At 44.3% G+C, this 16545-nt stretch overlaps 1 protein-coding gene across 2 annotated transcripts in view; it reads right to left on the bottom strand.

Annotated features, from left to right (window-relative positions):
• STARD3 (StAR related lipid transfer domain containing 3) overlaps window positions 1–16545 on the bottom strand; it is a 171810-nt gene that overhangs the window by 95774 nt on the left and 59491 nt on the right. Inside the window, exons 6-8 of one of the 2 annotated variants that reach the window (XM_082271203.1) lie at window positions 5379–5483; window positions 5116–5273; window positions 4405–4467 (exon numbers count right to left, since the gene is read on the bottom strand). In XM_082271203.1, the coding sequence (XP_082127329.1) occupies window positions 4405–4467; window positions 5116–5273; window positions 5379–5483 (326 nt within the window). The remainder of the gene's footprint in view (window positions 1–4404; window positions 4468–5115; window positions 5274–5378; window positions 5484–16545) is intronic. The other variant, XM_082271204.1, reaches the window with a different exon arrangement.

The following is a 16545-nucleotide window of genomic DNA, read 5'->3' as shown; positions in this document are numbered from 1 at the left end:
GGACTCTGACCCTTAATAGAATAAGCCTGTACCACCGTTTGTCTAATCCATTTGGCAATGGTCGCGGCAGATGCAGGCAAACCCTTTCTGGGGCCATCCGTGATCACAAAAAGTGAATCCGTCTTACGGAATGATTCCGTAGCTTTCAGGTATACCCTGATTGCCCGAACCACATCCAAGGAATGCAACGCATGTTCCCGATGATGCTTGGGCTGAGGACACAAGGAAGGTAGTACAATATCTTCATTCAGATGAAAATCTGAAACCACCTTAGGAAGAAAAGATGGCTTAGGATGAAGTACTACCTTATCCCTATGAATCACTAGGTATGGGGACTGGCATGATAATGCAGCCAGTTCTGACACCCTGCGAGCAGAAGTAATAGCCACCAAGAAGACCACCTTCTGGGATAAAGTAAGCAAGGGAATCTCCCTGATGTTTTCAAAGGGAGGTTTCTGTAGAACCGACAAAACCAAATTAAGATCCCAGGGCGGTAAGGGCGCGCGGACTGGAGGAGCCAGGTGCCGCACCCCCTGGATGAAATTCCGCACCAAGGATTTGGTAGCTAAAGGTTTCTGAAAGAAGATTGCTAATGCTGAAACTTGACCCTTGATGGTGCTCAAGGCTAGCTTCTGCTCAACCCCTTGTCGCAAAAAGGCCAATATTCGAGACACCGAATAGGTACGTGGAGGAAATCCTAAAGATTCGCACCACGCAATATAAGTCTTCCATGTGTGATAATAGACTTTGCTGGAAGTCGCTTTCCTTGCTTTAATAAGGGTAGGAATGACTGAAGTAGACAAACCTCTGTCCTTCAGTACTTGGGTCTCAATGGCCAGGCCATTAAAACCAGCGACTGTAAAGTACGAAGGTAAATAGGTCCTTGAGACTACAGACACTCCCTGAGACGAAGTTCCCACGGAACGTCTGCGACTAACATGTCCAAGTCGGCCAGGCCGGCTTGAAGAGGCCAGCCTAGAATTTCTAGGACCACTGGCGCTGATTGGATCTGAACCAGGCGTCCCTAGAGCTATCTGGCCCCGACCATCCGAGAAAGTCTGGTCGTTTTCTGTTCCCACACATTTATCAGATACCTGATAGTTATCAGGAAAGGTGATCTTTTCTGGTTGAACCTCAGGGACCGAAGTCACCCGACTAGAGGCTACTTGGCCTATCTGGTCAATCAGATCCGATTCCTGTGAGGTATCGGGACTAATCTTAGGAAAAGGTAAAGGAAAAGATCTATACAGGGAACGGTAACTACCGCTTCCTGTACTTAAATGTTGGAAGGGAAGAATCGCACCGGTAGTAGTGGTTGATGCTCGATCTAATGTCCTGAATACCGGTGAAAACGTCCCCCCACCCTGAAATTGGGTGGGGGCGCACCTTCAGGCTGTGTACTCCTTTACTTCGGGTTTGGCTGGGTTGGTCCTCTGCTTGTCCGACCAGCCCTTCTTGAACCCTCCTGGAGGAGTCTTGCCTTTCCCGGAAGTACCAGCCGGGCGCCCTTTATGGGCGGTAAAGAAAGGTCCTCGCTTGTTGCGAGGTTCCTTAGCTTTTGCAGCCTGTGGCAAAAAAGTACTCTTGCCCCCGGTGGCATCCTTAATGATTTCATCTAGGTTGGCTCCAAATAGACGATTCCCCTGGAAAGGGAGATTGGTCAAAGTCTTTTTGGAACCTAGGTCAGCTGACCAGCATTTTAACCACAGCACACGTCTGAGGATCACTGCTAACTTAGATGCATGCCCTAACAAGGGAGTAGTGTCCAAGGCTGCGTCACAGATAAACCGTAGCCCTTGTATGATCTGTTCTATCAAATCAGATGTCTCCTGGGGAATATCTTTTCCCCTAAGATCTTGGCGTACCATTTTCGCCCATTCTGTAAGTGTCTGGGAAACTAGACCAATAACAATTACTGGTCTAAATGCTGACCCTATCAGAGAAAAGATAGTGCGGGACTCCGCTTCTATCTTTCGATCCACCGGATCCTTAAAGGACGAAGTGTCCTCCACTGGAATAACCGTGGCTTTATTCAGCCTGGAAATAGGCGGATCCACGACTGGTGGTACCGTCCATTTCTTAATGATGGATTCCTCAAACGGATAGCGTCTAGCAATACGCTTGGAAATAGTAAAGGTACGTTTAGAATGTTCCCATTCTCCTTTAATCTGATTTCCAAAACATTTAGGTACAGGAAAAGCCTTCGCCGTCTTGATGGGCTTATTAGTCCCAAAAGGCCTCTCTGTTTCAGTTGCCTCTGCCGGTAAAGCCTCAAGTTTTAAGGTTTCTTGCACTGCCACAACTAGTGCGTCCACCAATGCTTCTTCCTGAATTATAGCAGGAGAAGAAGCGTCCTCCTCACTGTCTGAGGGGGCTTTACCTGGGATAACAGCCCTTGCAGAGGAACCTGCAACTGCAGTGACCATCTCTGAATCAGAGTCAGAGGTGTCAGATAGTATAGGGGTAGGCGGGGGTCGCTTCCTTGACCCCCGTCCCTGACAGGCCGCCTCCACCCGAGCCACCATAGACTCCAACATTGCTGTAAATGACTCTATACTCTGTACACCGGCGGGTCCCGAGGCCCCCTCGAGGGAAACAGGTGGGGGAATATGTGTGGCAGGGTCCATAATAACTCCAGTTACTTCCTGGATGATATAATTCAAAGTAAAGAAAAAACTTTTTTTTTTTTTTTTTTTGACCCTCAGCGCCACAAAAAAAAAAACCCCTTAGTGTTACCTGCTAGGGATCCCTATCGATCGAGAGAGAGAGAGATAGACCCCCAGGCTCACCACTTGATGTTCAGAGTTGAACTGCAACAGCTTACAGCGCTGTCTTAGACAAACAGGAAGTCTTTTGGCTGGCTGCCCAGGAAGAAAGGAGGCGGCTCCGCCCCTCTGCACGCCTTCCGGCGCCTCCCCCAAGCTCCACGAGGTGTAGAATCACCTAAAACATGGCCGCCCCCATGCTGGAGACACGAGGCTACGCCAAAATGGCGGCTCGTGCGATCCAGCAAAAAAAAATGGCGGCGGCCTGTGCTGACTAGCGGTGTGCTGCAGGCACACAACACTCTCTCTGCATGGGGATATGGCGTGGTTGGCGGTACCGGCCCTGGCGGACCGCATGGCCATTCGGGAGGCCTGCTATTAGCTGGAGATCTGACTTGGAAGGCAGTCTACATGTCCATGGCTTCTGACTGGTAGGTAGCTTATACTTAACCCATAAGATTCCCAGAATGCCACAGATTACATTTTTAAAAAACATGTATACAATAGATTGTTAGCTCCCAAACCAAGCCTCCTGGCTTTTTGTACACATAAAATCACACTCAAAGTAGGAGGATTTGTGACATGTTATAGGATAGAAAGAAACTCTTTCTTACCATACAGAGAGGGGCCCGCGTTCACCACAAAACCCGTCAGGGAAAAAGGGGGAACATACTACTCACCATACCGGAACCAGGCGGGCACCAACTCCTGACAGTACCCCTCTCCACCGGGGCGGGAGGGCTGTCGACCGATACGGACGCCGTGACTCATGGTCTTTGGCGTTTCAGCGAGACGTTTAACTCGCGGGTTCAGTCCTTTTAATGGGACTTTGTCGCGGCCGACCCAGCGCGGAGCTATGGCCTGCACGCGCTCGTAGGCTGAACTGGGGTGACCACCGGATCTCAACATCCAGCCCGTCGCCCAGTTCAGCTTTCTTGCTTGAAGATCTCACAGGAACACTGGAGAAAAAAAGCTGTCCAAAAATCCTTTTAGAAAAAAATTCTTGCCAGGACCTAAGATCCCAGCAAGGTATCTAGGTCCTTACTCCTAACTAGACAGAAAATAACTGATTTGCTGAGGCAGAGAGAGAGAGGATATACCCTCTGGGACTGCCCCTAGGGTGTGGCCAGAGCTTTTTAATTTCCTGTCTAGTCCTGCTCCTGCGGAGGTAACATAACCCGAAGGTGGTGTATCACCGAGGACTACGTCTGTCGATGAGCGCTAGAGAAATTTAGTTTAAGTACAGTGTTGCATGACCGCGCAATTGTCATTCAAAGTGCAACAGCGCTAAAAGCTGAAAATTGGCATGGGCAGGAAGGGAGTAAAAGTGCCCGGTATTAAAATGGTAAATAAACTGTATTACACTAGGGCTGATGTGTGCTTACAGATCTCTTCCCATTACCCAGTGGAATTATCAGAGAGCAGAAGTGCCACAGTGACCAAGCATTTTTATTGTGAGCGATCAGCACATCAGCTAGTTTTTTGAATATGGACTTTGCAGAACAGGCTGAGGCCTTGTGCTAGTAAAATAGGCCAACAGGAAGTGTCACATACTATATTTCCATTTGTACTTGAACTTCTCTGTAATATTGTTCTCATTTGCAAACAAACAACAGCTTTATGTTGCAGTTTCTCTGACCTTTAAGATAAAAGTCTTTCCATGAAAAGGGATGTCAAGTGTATACACAGTGTCTCCAACTTCCTGCAATACAGAAAAAGAAATTATAGAATGACACACTTATATGCGCCACAAAAACAAGGAAATAACTGGTTTTGCTTTAAATGCCAACACACTGAACACCAGCCACACAAACAAGAGGCAAAGCTCATCTTTCCACATACTCTGCTTTTTTTATCTGAATATTTTTCTGCATATTAATCAAATAGAAATGTGAATTCTTAATTATTTAAAGGTCTACAAAATAAAAACATGCATTGGACTGGCTGCAATAGTAAAAACCCTAGTGTTCCTTAATTTTTATGAAGCAGCCTTAGTATATTCACAGAAGCAAAAAGAAAACAAACCACACACGCACAGGTTAAACCAGCCATAGGCAGTTTGAATCTCGACCGGTTCAGCAGGGACCGGGATTCGAACCATATGAGCAGGCTGAACGTACCCAAGTTGATCCATCAATGAACTTGGGTACAACCAGCCTGTTGGATTTTACATACGATTATTACTAGGAGCAGTTATAGATGCTAGCAGTAATCACTATTGTTTTCCAGGAGGTGGGGGGTGAACACAATGGCTACCTAAAGTTGCAGGAAAGAAAATCACTCTGTCAATGGCCAGCTTTAAAGATGATCAGGTACTGTGAAAAAAGAAAGGCATGACTAGGGTACTTACACTGCTCTTTTCATATTTCCAATTGACTTCCTGAGCGAGTATCTGCTCAACAATTTCCATGGCCTCCTTGCCCCTCCTCACATAGTCCCGTTCTTGGGCAGTAACTGCCTTCCTCCCCACAGCGTCATCATCATCATCGTCATATTCATTGTCTGACCCTAGGTGGAAGAGACAAGTCTAATGCATTCCTGATTCAGTATCACCAGAGGGAAAGACATCCGCAGCCAAGTCTTTCAAAAAAAAACCTCAAAAACAGAATATACTCTCACCTGCAAAGGACTCGGGTGGGGAATAAAACTGTCCATCAGAGATTGCCCCTGGGTACAGAAGAGGAGGGCGAAGGGCAGCAGTCTGGGCAGCCAGATACCCTGTTTGTACAAATAAAAAAAATTAAATTTAAAGAGAACAAGTCACATGCATCTCTAATTAACTGCATTGCCAAGCTATATTAATAGAGCATTGCTTCCCATGAAGCATTTGATATTTGATTATTTATTTGTATTCAATTTCTCCTAAAGCAGAAATGTCAGGCTGTAAAGCCATCCTGTTTTCTGTGTGGGATCAGTTCTGATAAAAACCAATGAAAAATCATATGATAAAAGTTCTATAAGGTCTTCTTGAAAGAAAACCGAGGGCTTTATCAGTTGAAAATGTTAGCCTCCTCCAAGTTATCAGCCCTAAAGGCTAAGTTCACCTATTTTTAAATATATAAACATATCTCCCTTTGTATCAATATTCCATTCATCACTTCCTGACCGCCCGGCGCAGTTATACGTCGGTACTCTGACGTTAAATACTGAGGTTACGGCAGCAGATAGCTGCCATAACCCTGGTGTTTTTTTTACTGGGCGGGTGGGCCGCTTTAAGATAAAAAAGTTGTCCCAGCAGCGGATTCGCCATGGGATTAATTTTACGGGCGTTGGGAGAGGTGACCCCTCCCGCAGCTTCCTGGTCGTTTTCCCCGCTTACCGGAGCCGTCGGTAGCGGGAAAACAATCCGGTCCGATGGCGTCCCAAGCGGGAAGTCGAGTGAGGGCAAGCTGGCCACCACTCGACTGTGGCCTTGGAGGGCCATGGTGACGTCATATGTCGCTTCCTCCCAATGGCCCTAAAGGTCCCTTTTTTTCCCCCTATCATAAAAAAAATAAATATATGACTTTTTTATTTATTTCTTTTTTGCTTTTTATAGATGTGAGATCTGAGGTCTTTTTGATCCCATATCCCACATTAAAGAGGACCTGTCCTGCCCTTTTCTATTACAAGGGAAGTTTACATTCCTTGTAATAGGAAAAAAGGGGTCCAACATTTTTTCTAAAAAAAGGTACAATGTAAAAAAAAAAAATAAAAAAAAAATGTAAAATAAAACAAGAAAAAAAAAAATGGGCTAACTTTACTGTTTGTTTGTTTTTTTTAAAGGCTGTGAAATGTATTTTTCCCCAAAAAAATTGCGTTTAAAAGACTGATGCGCAAACACAGCGTAACAAAAAATATTGCAACGACCACCATTTTATTCTCCAGAGTATTTGCTAAAAAATATATATAATGTTTGGGGGGGGTTTAAGTTATTTTCTAGCAAAAAATACTGATTTTAACTTGTAAACAAAAAGTGTCAGAAATAGGCCTGGTCCTTAAGTGGTTAAACAGTTGCCGACCGCCCGCCGCAGTTTCAATGCGGCAAGGTGGCTCGGCTGTGCGAACCTACGTAACTGTACATCGTTAACCCGCGCGCCCCCGCGACATTCTGATTCAGTTCAGAACTGATCAGTCATCAGGTCCAGGTCAATGATTTTTGGCCTGGACCTGGTGATCGGCTCTGACCAATTGCAGAACGTCCTGTGCCTATGTAATGTAAACACAAGCACAGGAAATTATGACATCTTCTCTTCTGGAGCCCTTTTCGGTTCCAGCGTGAGAAGAGAAAACCTCAACTGTAAGTAGACAAGCACTACACTGACAAACAACAAAAACAAAAGCGCTCTATAGGCTGAGAAGGAGGGCCTATGCAGGAGTAAGTTCTGGTTAAAATGTCCATAAAGTTCAAGCATTGCTGAACAATGGAGAAATACTGTCTGTAGAAGGCTGCAGGCTCTGATGAGAGCTAGAAGGAACTCTGTAAAAATGTACAACAAAAAAGAAAGGAAAACAGTGCCATCTAAGTGCACTATAAAAGATGGGTTTATTATAAGACAAATGCAAACTCTCAGGATGGGCATGATAAACCGACATGTAAAAGGGTTCATCCACTCCTGTGGGAGGACGAGCAGCGGGTATCCGAGGAATCTTCGCTGGTTCCGGCTGTGCTGGTGGCTCCCAACACTTCAGGGTATGCAGTGTCCCTCAGAGAAGAGCCGCTGACTTCACTTCTGGGAAGAAGGTGGAGTAGGAGGTGCACGTGTTCGAAGCATGCGTGCTTCTTCCTCAGGCCATGCTTTGAAGGCGCGCACCTCCCACTCCACCTTCTACCCGGAAGTGAAGTCAGCGGCTCTTCTCTGAGGGACACCACGTACCTGGAAGTGCTGGGAGCCGCCAGCACAGCCGGAACCAGCGAAAGTTCCCCGGATCCCCATTGCTCGTCCTCCCACTGGAGTGGATGAACCCTTTACATGCCGGTTTATCATGCCCATCCTGTGAGTTTGCATAGAAACATAGAATGTGTCGGCAGATAAGAACCATTTGGCCCATCTAGTCTGCCCAATATATCTGAATCCTATGAATAGTCCCTGGCCCTATCTTATATGAAGGATAGCCTTATGCCTATCCCATGCATGCTTAAGCTCCTTCACTGTATTTGCAGCTACCACTTCTGCAGGAAGGTTATTCCATGCATCCACTACTCTCTCAGTAAAGTAATACTTCCTCATATTACTTTTAAACCTTTGCCCCTCTAATTTAAAACTGTGTCCTCTTGTGGTAGTTTTTCTTCTTTTAAATATGCTCTCCTCCTTTACCGAGTTGATTCCCTTTATGTATTTAAAAGTTTCTATCATATCCCCTCTGTCTCTTCTTTCTTCCAAGCTATACATGTTAAGGTCCTTTAACCTTTCCTGGTAAGTTTTTTCCTGCAATCCATGTACTAGTTTAGTAGCTCTTCTCTGAACTCTCTCTAGAAGAGTATCTATATCCTTCTGGAGATATGGCCTCCAGTACTGCGCACAATACTCCAAGTGAGGTCTCACCAGTGTTCTGTACAGCGGCATAAGCACTTCTCTCTTTCTACTGCTTATACCTCTCCCTATACATCCAAGCATTCTGCTGGCATTTCGCGCTGCTCTATTACATTGTCTTCCCACCTTTAAGTCTTCTGAAATAATTACTCCTAAATCCCTTTCCTCAGATACTGAGGTCAGGACTGTGTCAAATATTCTATATTCTGCCCTTGGGTTTTTACGCCCCAGGTGCATTATCTTGCACTTATCCACATTAAATTTCAGTTGCCAGAGTTCTGCATTTGTCTATTAAAACGCATCTTTTATACACCAGTACATATAGGCACACATTTAAGCCCCTGATCACCCCCCAGTTACCCTTTCATTCCCTGTCACAGTGTACACTATATACAGTATACAGATAATTTACCGATCACTGTATTAATGTCACTTGTGACTTCAGTTAGTGTGAGAGACAATTAGTGGTAGTTAGAGGTAGTCCCAGATAGGTTTGGGGGTACCCACCATATATCCCCTAAAAGATTTAACCCTCGATCACTCCAGTTAACCCCTTCATTGCCCTGTCGCAGTGTCACTATTATAGTGTACAGATCTGTTTTCTGATCACTGTATTAGTTTCACAGGTGACATCGGTTAGCGTTAACCACTTAAGCCCCGGAAGATTTTACCCCCATTCCGACCAGGGGGTATTTTGCGTTTCGGCACTGCGTGAATTTAACGCACAATTGCGCGGTCGTGCGACGCTGTACCTAAACGAATTTGACGTCCTTTTTTTCGCACAAACAGAGCTTTCTTTTGGTGGTATTTGATCACCTGTGCGATTTTTTGATCACGCGCTATAAACAAAAAAAGAGCGTCAATTTTGCAAAAATAGCAATATTTTTCACATTTTTTTATATGAAATTCCCCCCAAAAAAAATGTAAAAATCAAAATTTTTAAAAATTTTCGGCCAATTTGTTTTATGCTACCTATGTTTGGTAAAAAAAAAATCGCAAAAAGCGTATTTTGATTGGTTTGCGCAAAAGTTATCGCGTTTACTAACAAAGGGAAAGATTTTTGTCATTTTTGTTGTTTTTTTTTTTAACGCGTAATGGCGGCGATCTGCGATTTTTTTTGCGGTACTGCGACATTGCGGCGGACAGATCGGACCCTTGACTGACATTTTTGACACTTTTGGGGTTACCAGTGACATTTCTACAGTAATCAGTGCTATACATATGCACTGTTACTGTAAAAATACACTGGTAGTGAAGGGGTTAACTTTATTTGGAAGGGAGGGGCTGTGTGTGTCCCTAGGGGCGTGGTTTCTACTGTGATTGGCTGTGGCTCTAGCTGTAAGGACACTGATCAACGGATCTACATACCAGATCCGTTTTATCAGTGTCTTTGCAGCGAGGAGAATGACAGGCAGTTTGTTTACACAAGCTGCCTGACATTCTCCCTCTCCCCCGCCGATCGCTGAGTGACCGGCTGACATCGGGGTCCGCTGGTCACACGCGCGGGGGGGGTCCGTGACCCCGGGGGCGCGCGCTCGCTCCCTAGACCCTCACAAGCAAGCAACGTAGCCCTACGTTAGTTTGCCTGTGAGGGGCTGACCGCCGACGTAGATAGTCGTGCGGCGGTCGGCAAGTGGTTAACGTTAGTTAGGGATAATACATGATAGCATCAGATTGACCGTGCCATTTTTAGTAATACATTTTAACCCTTTGATTGCCAGTTACACACACACACACTAAACACCTCCATTACTAGTATAGTGTCTGAACAGATCAATATCTTTGATCTGATCAAAACTATACTAGCGTCCCCAAAAGCTTAGTATAGTGTTCCCAAAATGCAGCGTTAGCGGGATCAGCCCTGACACATGCCAGCACCTGGGTTTAGCGCCCCCCCCCCAAGAACTGCAGAATCAGCAGATTACTGTCACTTCCAATACACAGCACACTAAACCGCATTGTTAGCAGGCAGGACCACTTCTGCAGCGCCCGTACGCCCCCCCCGCCCCATTCACTGGCCAACCCGGAATTCAGGTGGAAACAGCTGATTTTTCTCCCCTTGGTTTTTGAGAGCTGTTTTTCACGGAAGTGCTTTACAGATCTATTGTGCACCAAAACAATTTTTATGCCGATCAATTCATGGCGGCAAATCAAAATTTCTAAGACTGATTGCCCGAATTTCCAGGAAATTGATCAGCAACATGGACTCCTCTCGAGTCCAGACACCTTGGGCTGAACACACTGCCAAGACACCTCCCCACCCAGACAGACTGGCATTTGTGGTAATTATAGTCCAATACAGGGGAAGAAAAGATTTTTCCAGACGTAGGGCCGGGGAGAGGAGCCACCATAGGAGAGACTCCGTCGAACACGGACTCAACAGAATCAGATTGTCTAGTGACAGCAAATCCTTGTTCCATTTGATCAGAATCTCCTTTGCAAAGGTCTGGTGTCAAACTGCGCAAATGGAATCGCCTCAAAAGGTGGAGACCAACAGACTCAGCACTGCAAGCCCTGAGCGATGATCAATGGTTGGACAACTGCAGCCAATCAGCATCCTGCAGCTTCAGAAGTTTCGCCTGAGGAAGAAACACTAGGGCTGACGCTGAATCCAGGGCCAGACCCAAGTAGTCCAGCTTTGTGGACAGAGACAGTGCCGATTTCTGAAAATTCAGTGTCCACCCGAACTCCTGCAGAGTTTGCACCGTAACGTCCAAGTCGGCTTCTAGAGCCGAGGAAGACTCTGCATGCAGAAGCACATCATCCAGGTAACATAGTACCGCAATCGCCTTCTGCCGTAACAAGGCCAATACTGGGGTCCTACAGCAGAAGTAAAGTATACCTGCTGGGACTGCCGCAGGGGCGTAGCCAAAAAAGGTTTTCCGCCTTGTCCTACTCATAATGAGAGACAGTATAAAGCCCACTGGTCTGAAGAATTGAAGCTGTGTGTCAGTGAACGAAAGAAAAATTGAATTTTTTCTCAAAAGTTTTGTTCCTTTATATCACAAACAATAAAAACCACAGAGGTGATCAAATACCACCAAAAGAAAGCACTATTTGTGGGGAAAAAAAAGGAAATAAATTTCATTTGGATACAGCATTGCATGCTGATTACCAGTTAAATTCACGCAGTGCCAAATTGCAAAAAATTTGCCTGGTCATTAAGGGAGTAAAACCTTTCCGTTCAAAAGTGTTAATGGGCCTCTGCTGCAGAAAAGAAAACGTTTTTTCAATATTCTAGGGCATGATTTACCTCCAGTTTCTTTTTATAGAAAACGCCTCCATGACTTCCTAGTACCTGTCCCTTTGGGTGGGAAAACGTTTAGTGGAATGACGAAAGTACTTCACCAGCTGACCTCAATAAAGTAAACCTTGTACCTGCTCTCCCCCTCCAGGAGATTCATTCTGTCTACCTCTGCAGTTACTGTACATGCTTTTCCAATGCAATCATTCTCAGTAAGAACCATTCTCCCTCAATACATAGCCAGGTGTCTTCCTCTGTTGATCAATTGACTTACCACCTTCTTGCCTAGATTGTTCATTTGGCAGAGTGCGCAGGAGCGGAGTGATCCCATAACAGCCTATGTGGAGCAGAGCTCTAGTATTGACAACAGAAGTGTGTCCCTGGAAGTTTGTAAATCTCACCATACATTCTGTGGAATCTATAGATCTACCAATTTTGGAGTGCAAGGGCCTACTGTACCTGATTAGATACAGAGTGATTGGATAGCTGTGTTCTCTTATTATATAATTTTGATAAATTCAAGGGAGATTGTATTGGGGGTTGCTGGTGCCTCAAGCCAAAAAAGCGTGGGACTTTACGGGCAAGTAGATATATATAAAAAGAGGTTGAGGTATGAAATTAGAATTTATTACATAATACTGTAGTAGTAAAATTACAACAAAAAAACACTGGGTGATAAATGTGCTTGGGAGAAGAGCCCAAGTGTGAAGAAAATAAAGAAGATTCGGAAGAATCTGTGACAGTAGTGAATCTGGTGACATGAAACAAGGATTTTTCTCTATATTTCCAGTGGGTGTTCATAGGAAGATATTTTCAGAGAAGAATCCCGAATTGCTGACGCGTTTCGGCTCTATCATGAGCCTTTTTCAAAGCGTTTGGTCACACAGTCTGTGATCTATAATGGTAATATATGAATTATTGAGAATCATCTCAGAAGTAGATGAATAAAATATATCAGTAATAATTTGAAGTACATACATAGGTACAGCCTCTATGTATGGCCTAGGGTTGTATACAAAAGGAGATACAGGGTGCTTTTATTAGCAGGAAATTACTTTTATTTAGTATGTTGGCAAAGGTTCCTTCACTTACAGTTGGTATAGGCTGTGGAGTGAGCTTTTTCCACGGTCCTGGGGATTTTTTCCCCCCCTCTCAGCCAGATTCTTTATCTGCAGTATATACAGGTGTGTTTTAATAGTGGTATCTTGTGCAGTGATTATTGTGACTTTTGTAACATAAAGTAATTCTGGTGACACTGCACAACCGAACAAGATTTCCAGAAAGAGGCAAACCTCCTCACGGCAAGATTAAGGCAAAGGGGCTACACAAAAACGACTTTGAGAAAAGCGTTCAACAGGGTAAAAAAACAAGAGAGACATGAGATCCTATTTAAAAATAAGGACAAACAAAAACCCAGTGAACAGGAGAACAAAACCCGGATAATCATGAGGTTTACGAACGACCACCAAAAAATAAAAAAGATTCTTGCCAAACATTGGCTGATCCTTAAAAAGGACCCCGTGGTAAAACCCTTTATATCAGAAAACCCACAAGTAACATTTCGGAAAGCAGGATCAATGAAACAATCACTCACTCACAGTGAATACAAAAAAAGCAAAAAAGACCCATGTAAAGAAAAGGGCACCTTTTCCGTGTGGGAGTTGCTGACAATGTAGTGTCATACAGAGATGTATAAACACAGTACTCCCTAACGGGGAGTCTTTTAAACCCCAACATTTTGTAAATTGCAGGACAAGAGGGGTCGTATACCTCATGAGGTGTCAATGCGGATCCTACTACGTAGGGAAAACCAAACAAGAACTGGGCAAACGGGTAAACCAACACATTAACAGTATGCAGCTATGCCACTTCTATGTACCCCTCGGCAGGCATGTAGCTCATTATCATAAAAATAGAATGCCCAAGGTAACCTTTATAGCGCTGGAAAGGATTCATATATCTCACCGAGGGGGGGATTGGAATTAAAAGACTGCTACAGATGGAAATTAGGTGGATTCGACGCCTCCGGGCCACAAAACCACCTGGACTAAATGAAAACGAGAGTTTTCGCCCGTTTCTTGAAGGCTTCGCATCGGGCAAAACAGATTAATTATCTATCCATGTCTTTACACTTTTTTAATATCCTCTCATGACCCCGCATCTGCCAGTCCTCCCGGTCTGCCCAATAATAAACTAATGGCTCTGATAGCTATAAAACCATGTTGCGGTTTGCAGATCAATCCCCTATTCTCACATCAGTAATAAAAAGTCTGATATCAGGCAGACATGACCCTGGAACGATTTCTGGCATTGTCCAGCAATCGGGATTTTCCTCCACGATCCACTGTTACCTGTGGTGGTTTCTATACATAACTGCTGTTAATTATTAAGTATTATTATTGTTTTTGTTCTTCTTTGTATCTTCTGAAATTATTATGTGCAATGATGCATCTATACTACACACTTGGAATTGTGTTAGAATTGCTTTATGCATTATGAGAATTTACAGGTATATGCCGTATTTCTGCTCTTTTTTCCTGAATGCCCAAGCAATCACAGCCGGCACGGCAAACCCTTGAATCTGCAGGGGTTAACTGGGACCAACTAACTCCCCGATGGGAGAAGATGGCCCCTCCTTTACATGTCGGCGGCCACGGAGCGTTCCAATGACGGGCACGGCAAACCCTTGCATCTGCAGGGGTTAACTGGGACCAACTAACTCCCCGATGGGAGAAGATGGCCCCTCCTTTACGTGTCGGCGGCCACGGAGCGTTCCAATGACGGGCTTGCGACCTGCGCGTGCACTCACTTGGCGCAGGCGCAGACACTGGCGCCACGTCACGCTCATCGGAAGTCCGTATACGTGCAGTGCACAGAGCGCATGCGCAAAGGGCTTCTTAAGGCCGGGGAACGAGCGTCTATCCTCACTTCTCTCATGGAGAGAGGAGAGGACGGACCTACACTGCGCCAGCCTATGGAATACCTCTACCTTGAACAGATGCTTTAGCAGACAAAATGTAAGTGCATGTGGACGTTTAGTATCCACCTCCTGCTTAAAGGAAACATGTCACCAGAATTACTTTATGTTACAAAAGTCACGATAATCACTGCACAAGATACCACTATTAAAACACACCTGTATATACTGCAGATAAAGAATCTGGCTGAGAGGGGGGAAAAAAATCCCCAGGACCGTGGAGAAAGCTCACTCCACCAGCCTATACCAACTGTAAGTGAAGGAACCTTTGCCAACATACTAAATAAAAGTAATTTCCTGCTAATAAAAGCACCCTGTATCTCCTTTTGTATACAACCCTAGGCCACACGCACCACATGATTCCCGCTGTGACTGCAAATGGACATAGGAGCTTCTGCGCAGAAAGAGAGGCTGTACCTATGTATGTACTTCAAATTATTACTGATATATTTTATTCATCTACTTCTGAGATGATTCTCAATAATTCATATATTACCATTATAGATCACAGACTGTGTGACCAAACGCTTTGAAAAAGGCTCATGATAGAGCCGAAACGCGTCAGCAATTCGGGATTCTTCTCTGAAAATATCTTCCTATGAACACCCACTGGAAATATAGAGAAAAATCCTTGTTTCATGTCACCAGATTCACTACTGTCACAGATTCTTCCGAATCTTCTTTATTTTCTTCACACTTGGGCTCTTCTCCCAAGCACATTTATCACCCAGTGTTTTTTTGTTGTAATTTTACTACTACCAGTATTATGTAATAAATTCTAATTTTATACCTCAACCTCTTTGTATATATATCTACTTGCCATGCTTTTTTGGCTTGAGGCACCAGCAACCCCCAATACTTTTATACAGGGACGGTGGCAGAACCTACTCATGTATATGTGATCAAAAGAAACCCCCCCCCCCTTCAAGGGAGATTGTATAATCAGAATGTATAGTGTTTGGCCACCTTTATACACCTAAAATGAACTAGTCTTTGATGAACTGCTTTTGGTGCAATTAATTGTTAACAGTGCCCCAAATATGGAATCAAACATGCATTTTGCCATGTGCAAAAAGTGCAACTAACGTGGCAAAATACGTGGTAACAAAAAAAACTTGCAAATCATAAACACATCAAAATGCCCCATGAGCTACTTTGCCACATTTATAGTGTGTTGGGAAGTCCATTCAAATCAATTAGCTGCCCTATGCATGTAGTGGAAAAAATGTGCTCCCAATACACTACATGTGAATGGGGCCTAGAAGAGCAATGACAGCTGATTTTCTCCGGCCCACTCCCTCCTATGTATTTGTATAAAGCTGGCCATACACCATGCAATCTAAATTGTACAAACTCTAAACATCTGCATTTGAATTTACCAAAACTATGGAACAGGAGGACCTACCTGAACAACATATTCAAGTTAAATCAAATCAGGCAGGCACTTGCACTGCATAGTTTATGGAAGGTCTACAGGAGATTGCACAGTGTATAGCCACCTTAACAGAAGAGTGAGTGGAATTAAAAAAAGAGCTGGTATAGTAAGAAGGGAGGTATGGTTCAGGAAAGTAAACATGCCCTATTATGTGATGCAGTAGGGCAGTGCATGATGGGATATAAAGTTTACTGGATGGTCACATGATGCTACAGAAAAACCTGGGCTCAGAATGCATTTTTTTTAAATTTTGAACAGAGAGGATGCAGAGTCAAATCTGCCATGGACTAGGTAAGTGAGAGATAGTCACACTGGGATGGCAAGAGCAGAAAAGACAAAAAAGGCTTCTATTTATTATGAAAAGTGAAATTCTGCCTGGAAAAGAGAAATTTGCCTTAAATTCAGGCAAGAGATAGGTCAACCGTCAAGCAGGGCTTCCAGCCTGACACTGAGCCAACATTTCAGTTTTTACAGGACGAAAATGCAACTAACGGCACACACACTTCTCTCTGAGAGGTACAGTTGTTATACATTATTATAAACTCAAATTCTTACAGATGTAAATTTGTGACTCCGTCTTTTAACACTTAGTAGAGTGCAGGACATTGGAA

Source organism: Pelophylax lessonae (genome assembly GCF_965119305.1).
Source record: "Pelophylax lessonae genome assembly, chromosome: 11".
Classification (NCBI taxonomy): domain Eukaryota; kingdom Metazoa; phylum Chordata; class Amphibia; order Anura; family Ranidae; genus Pelophylax; species Pelophylax lessonae.
The sequence above is the reverse complement of the archived record's forward strand: the minus strand, read 5'-3'. Positions and strand labels throughout refer to the sequence as shown.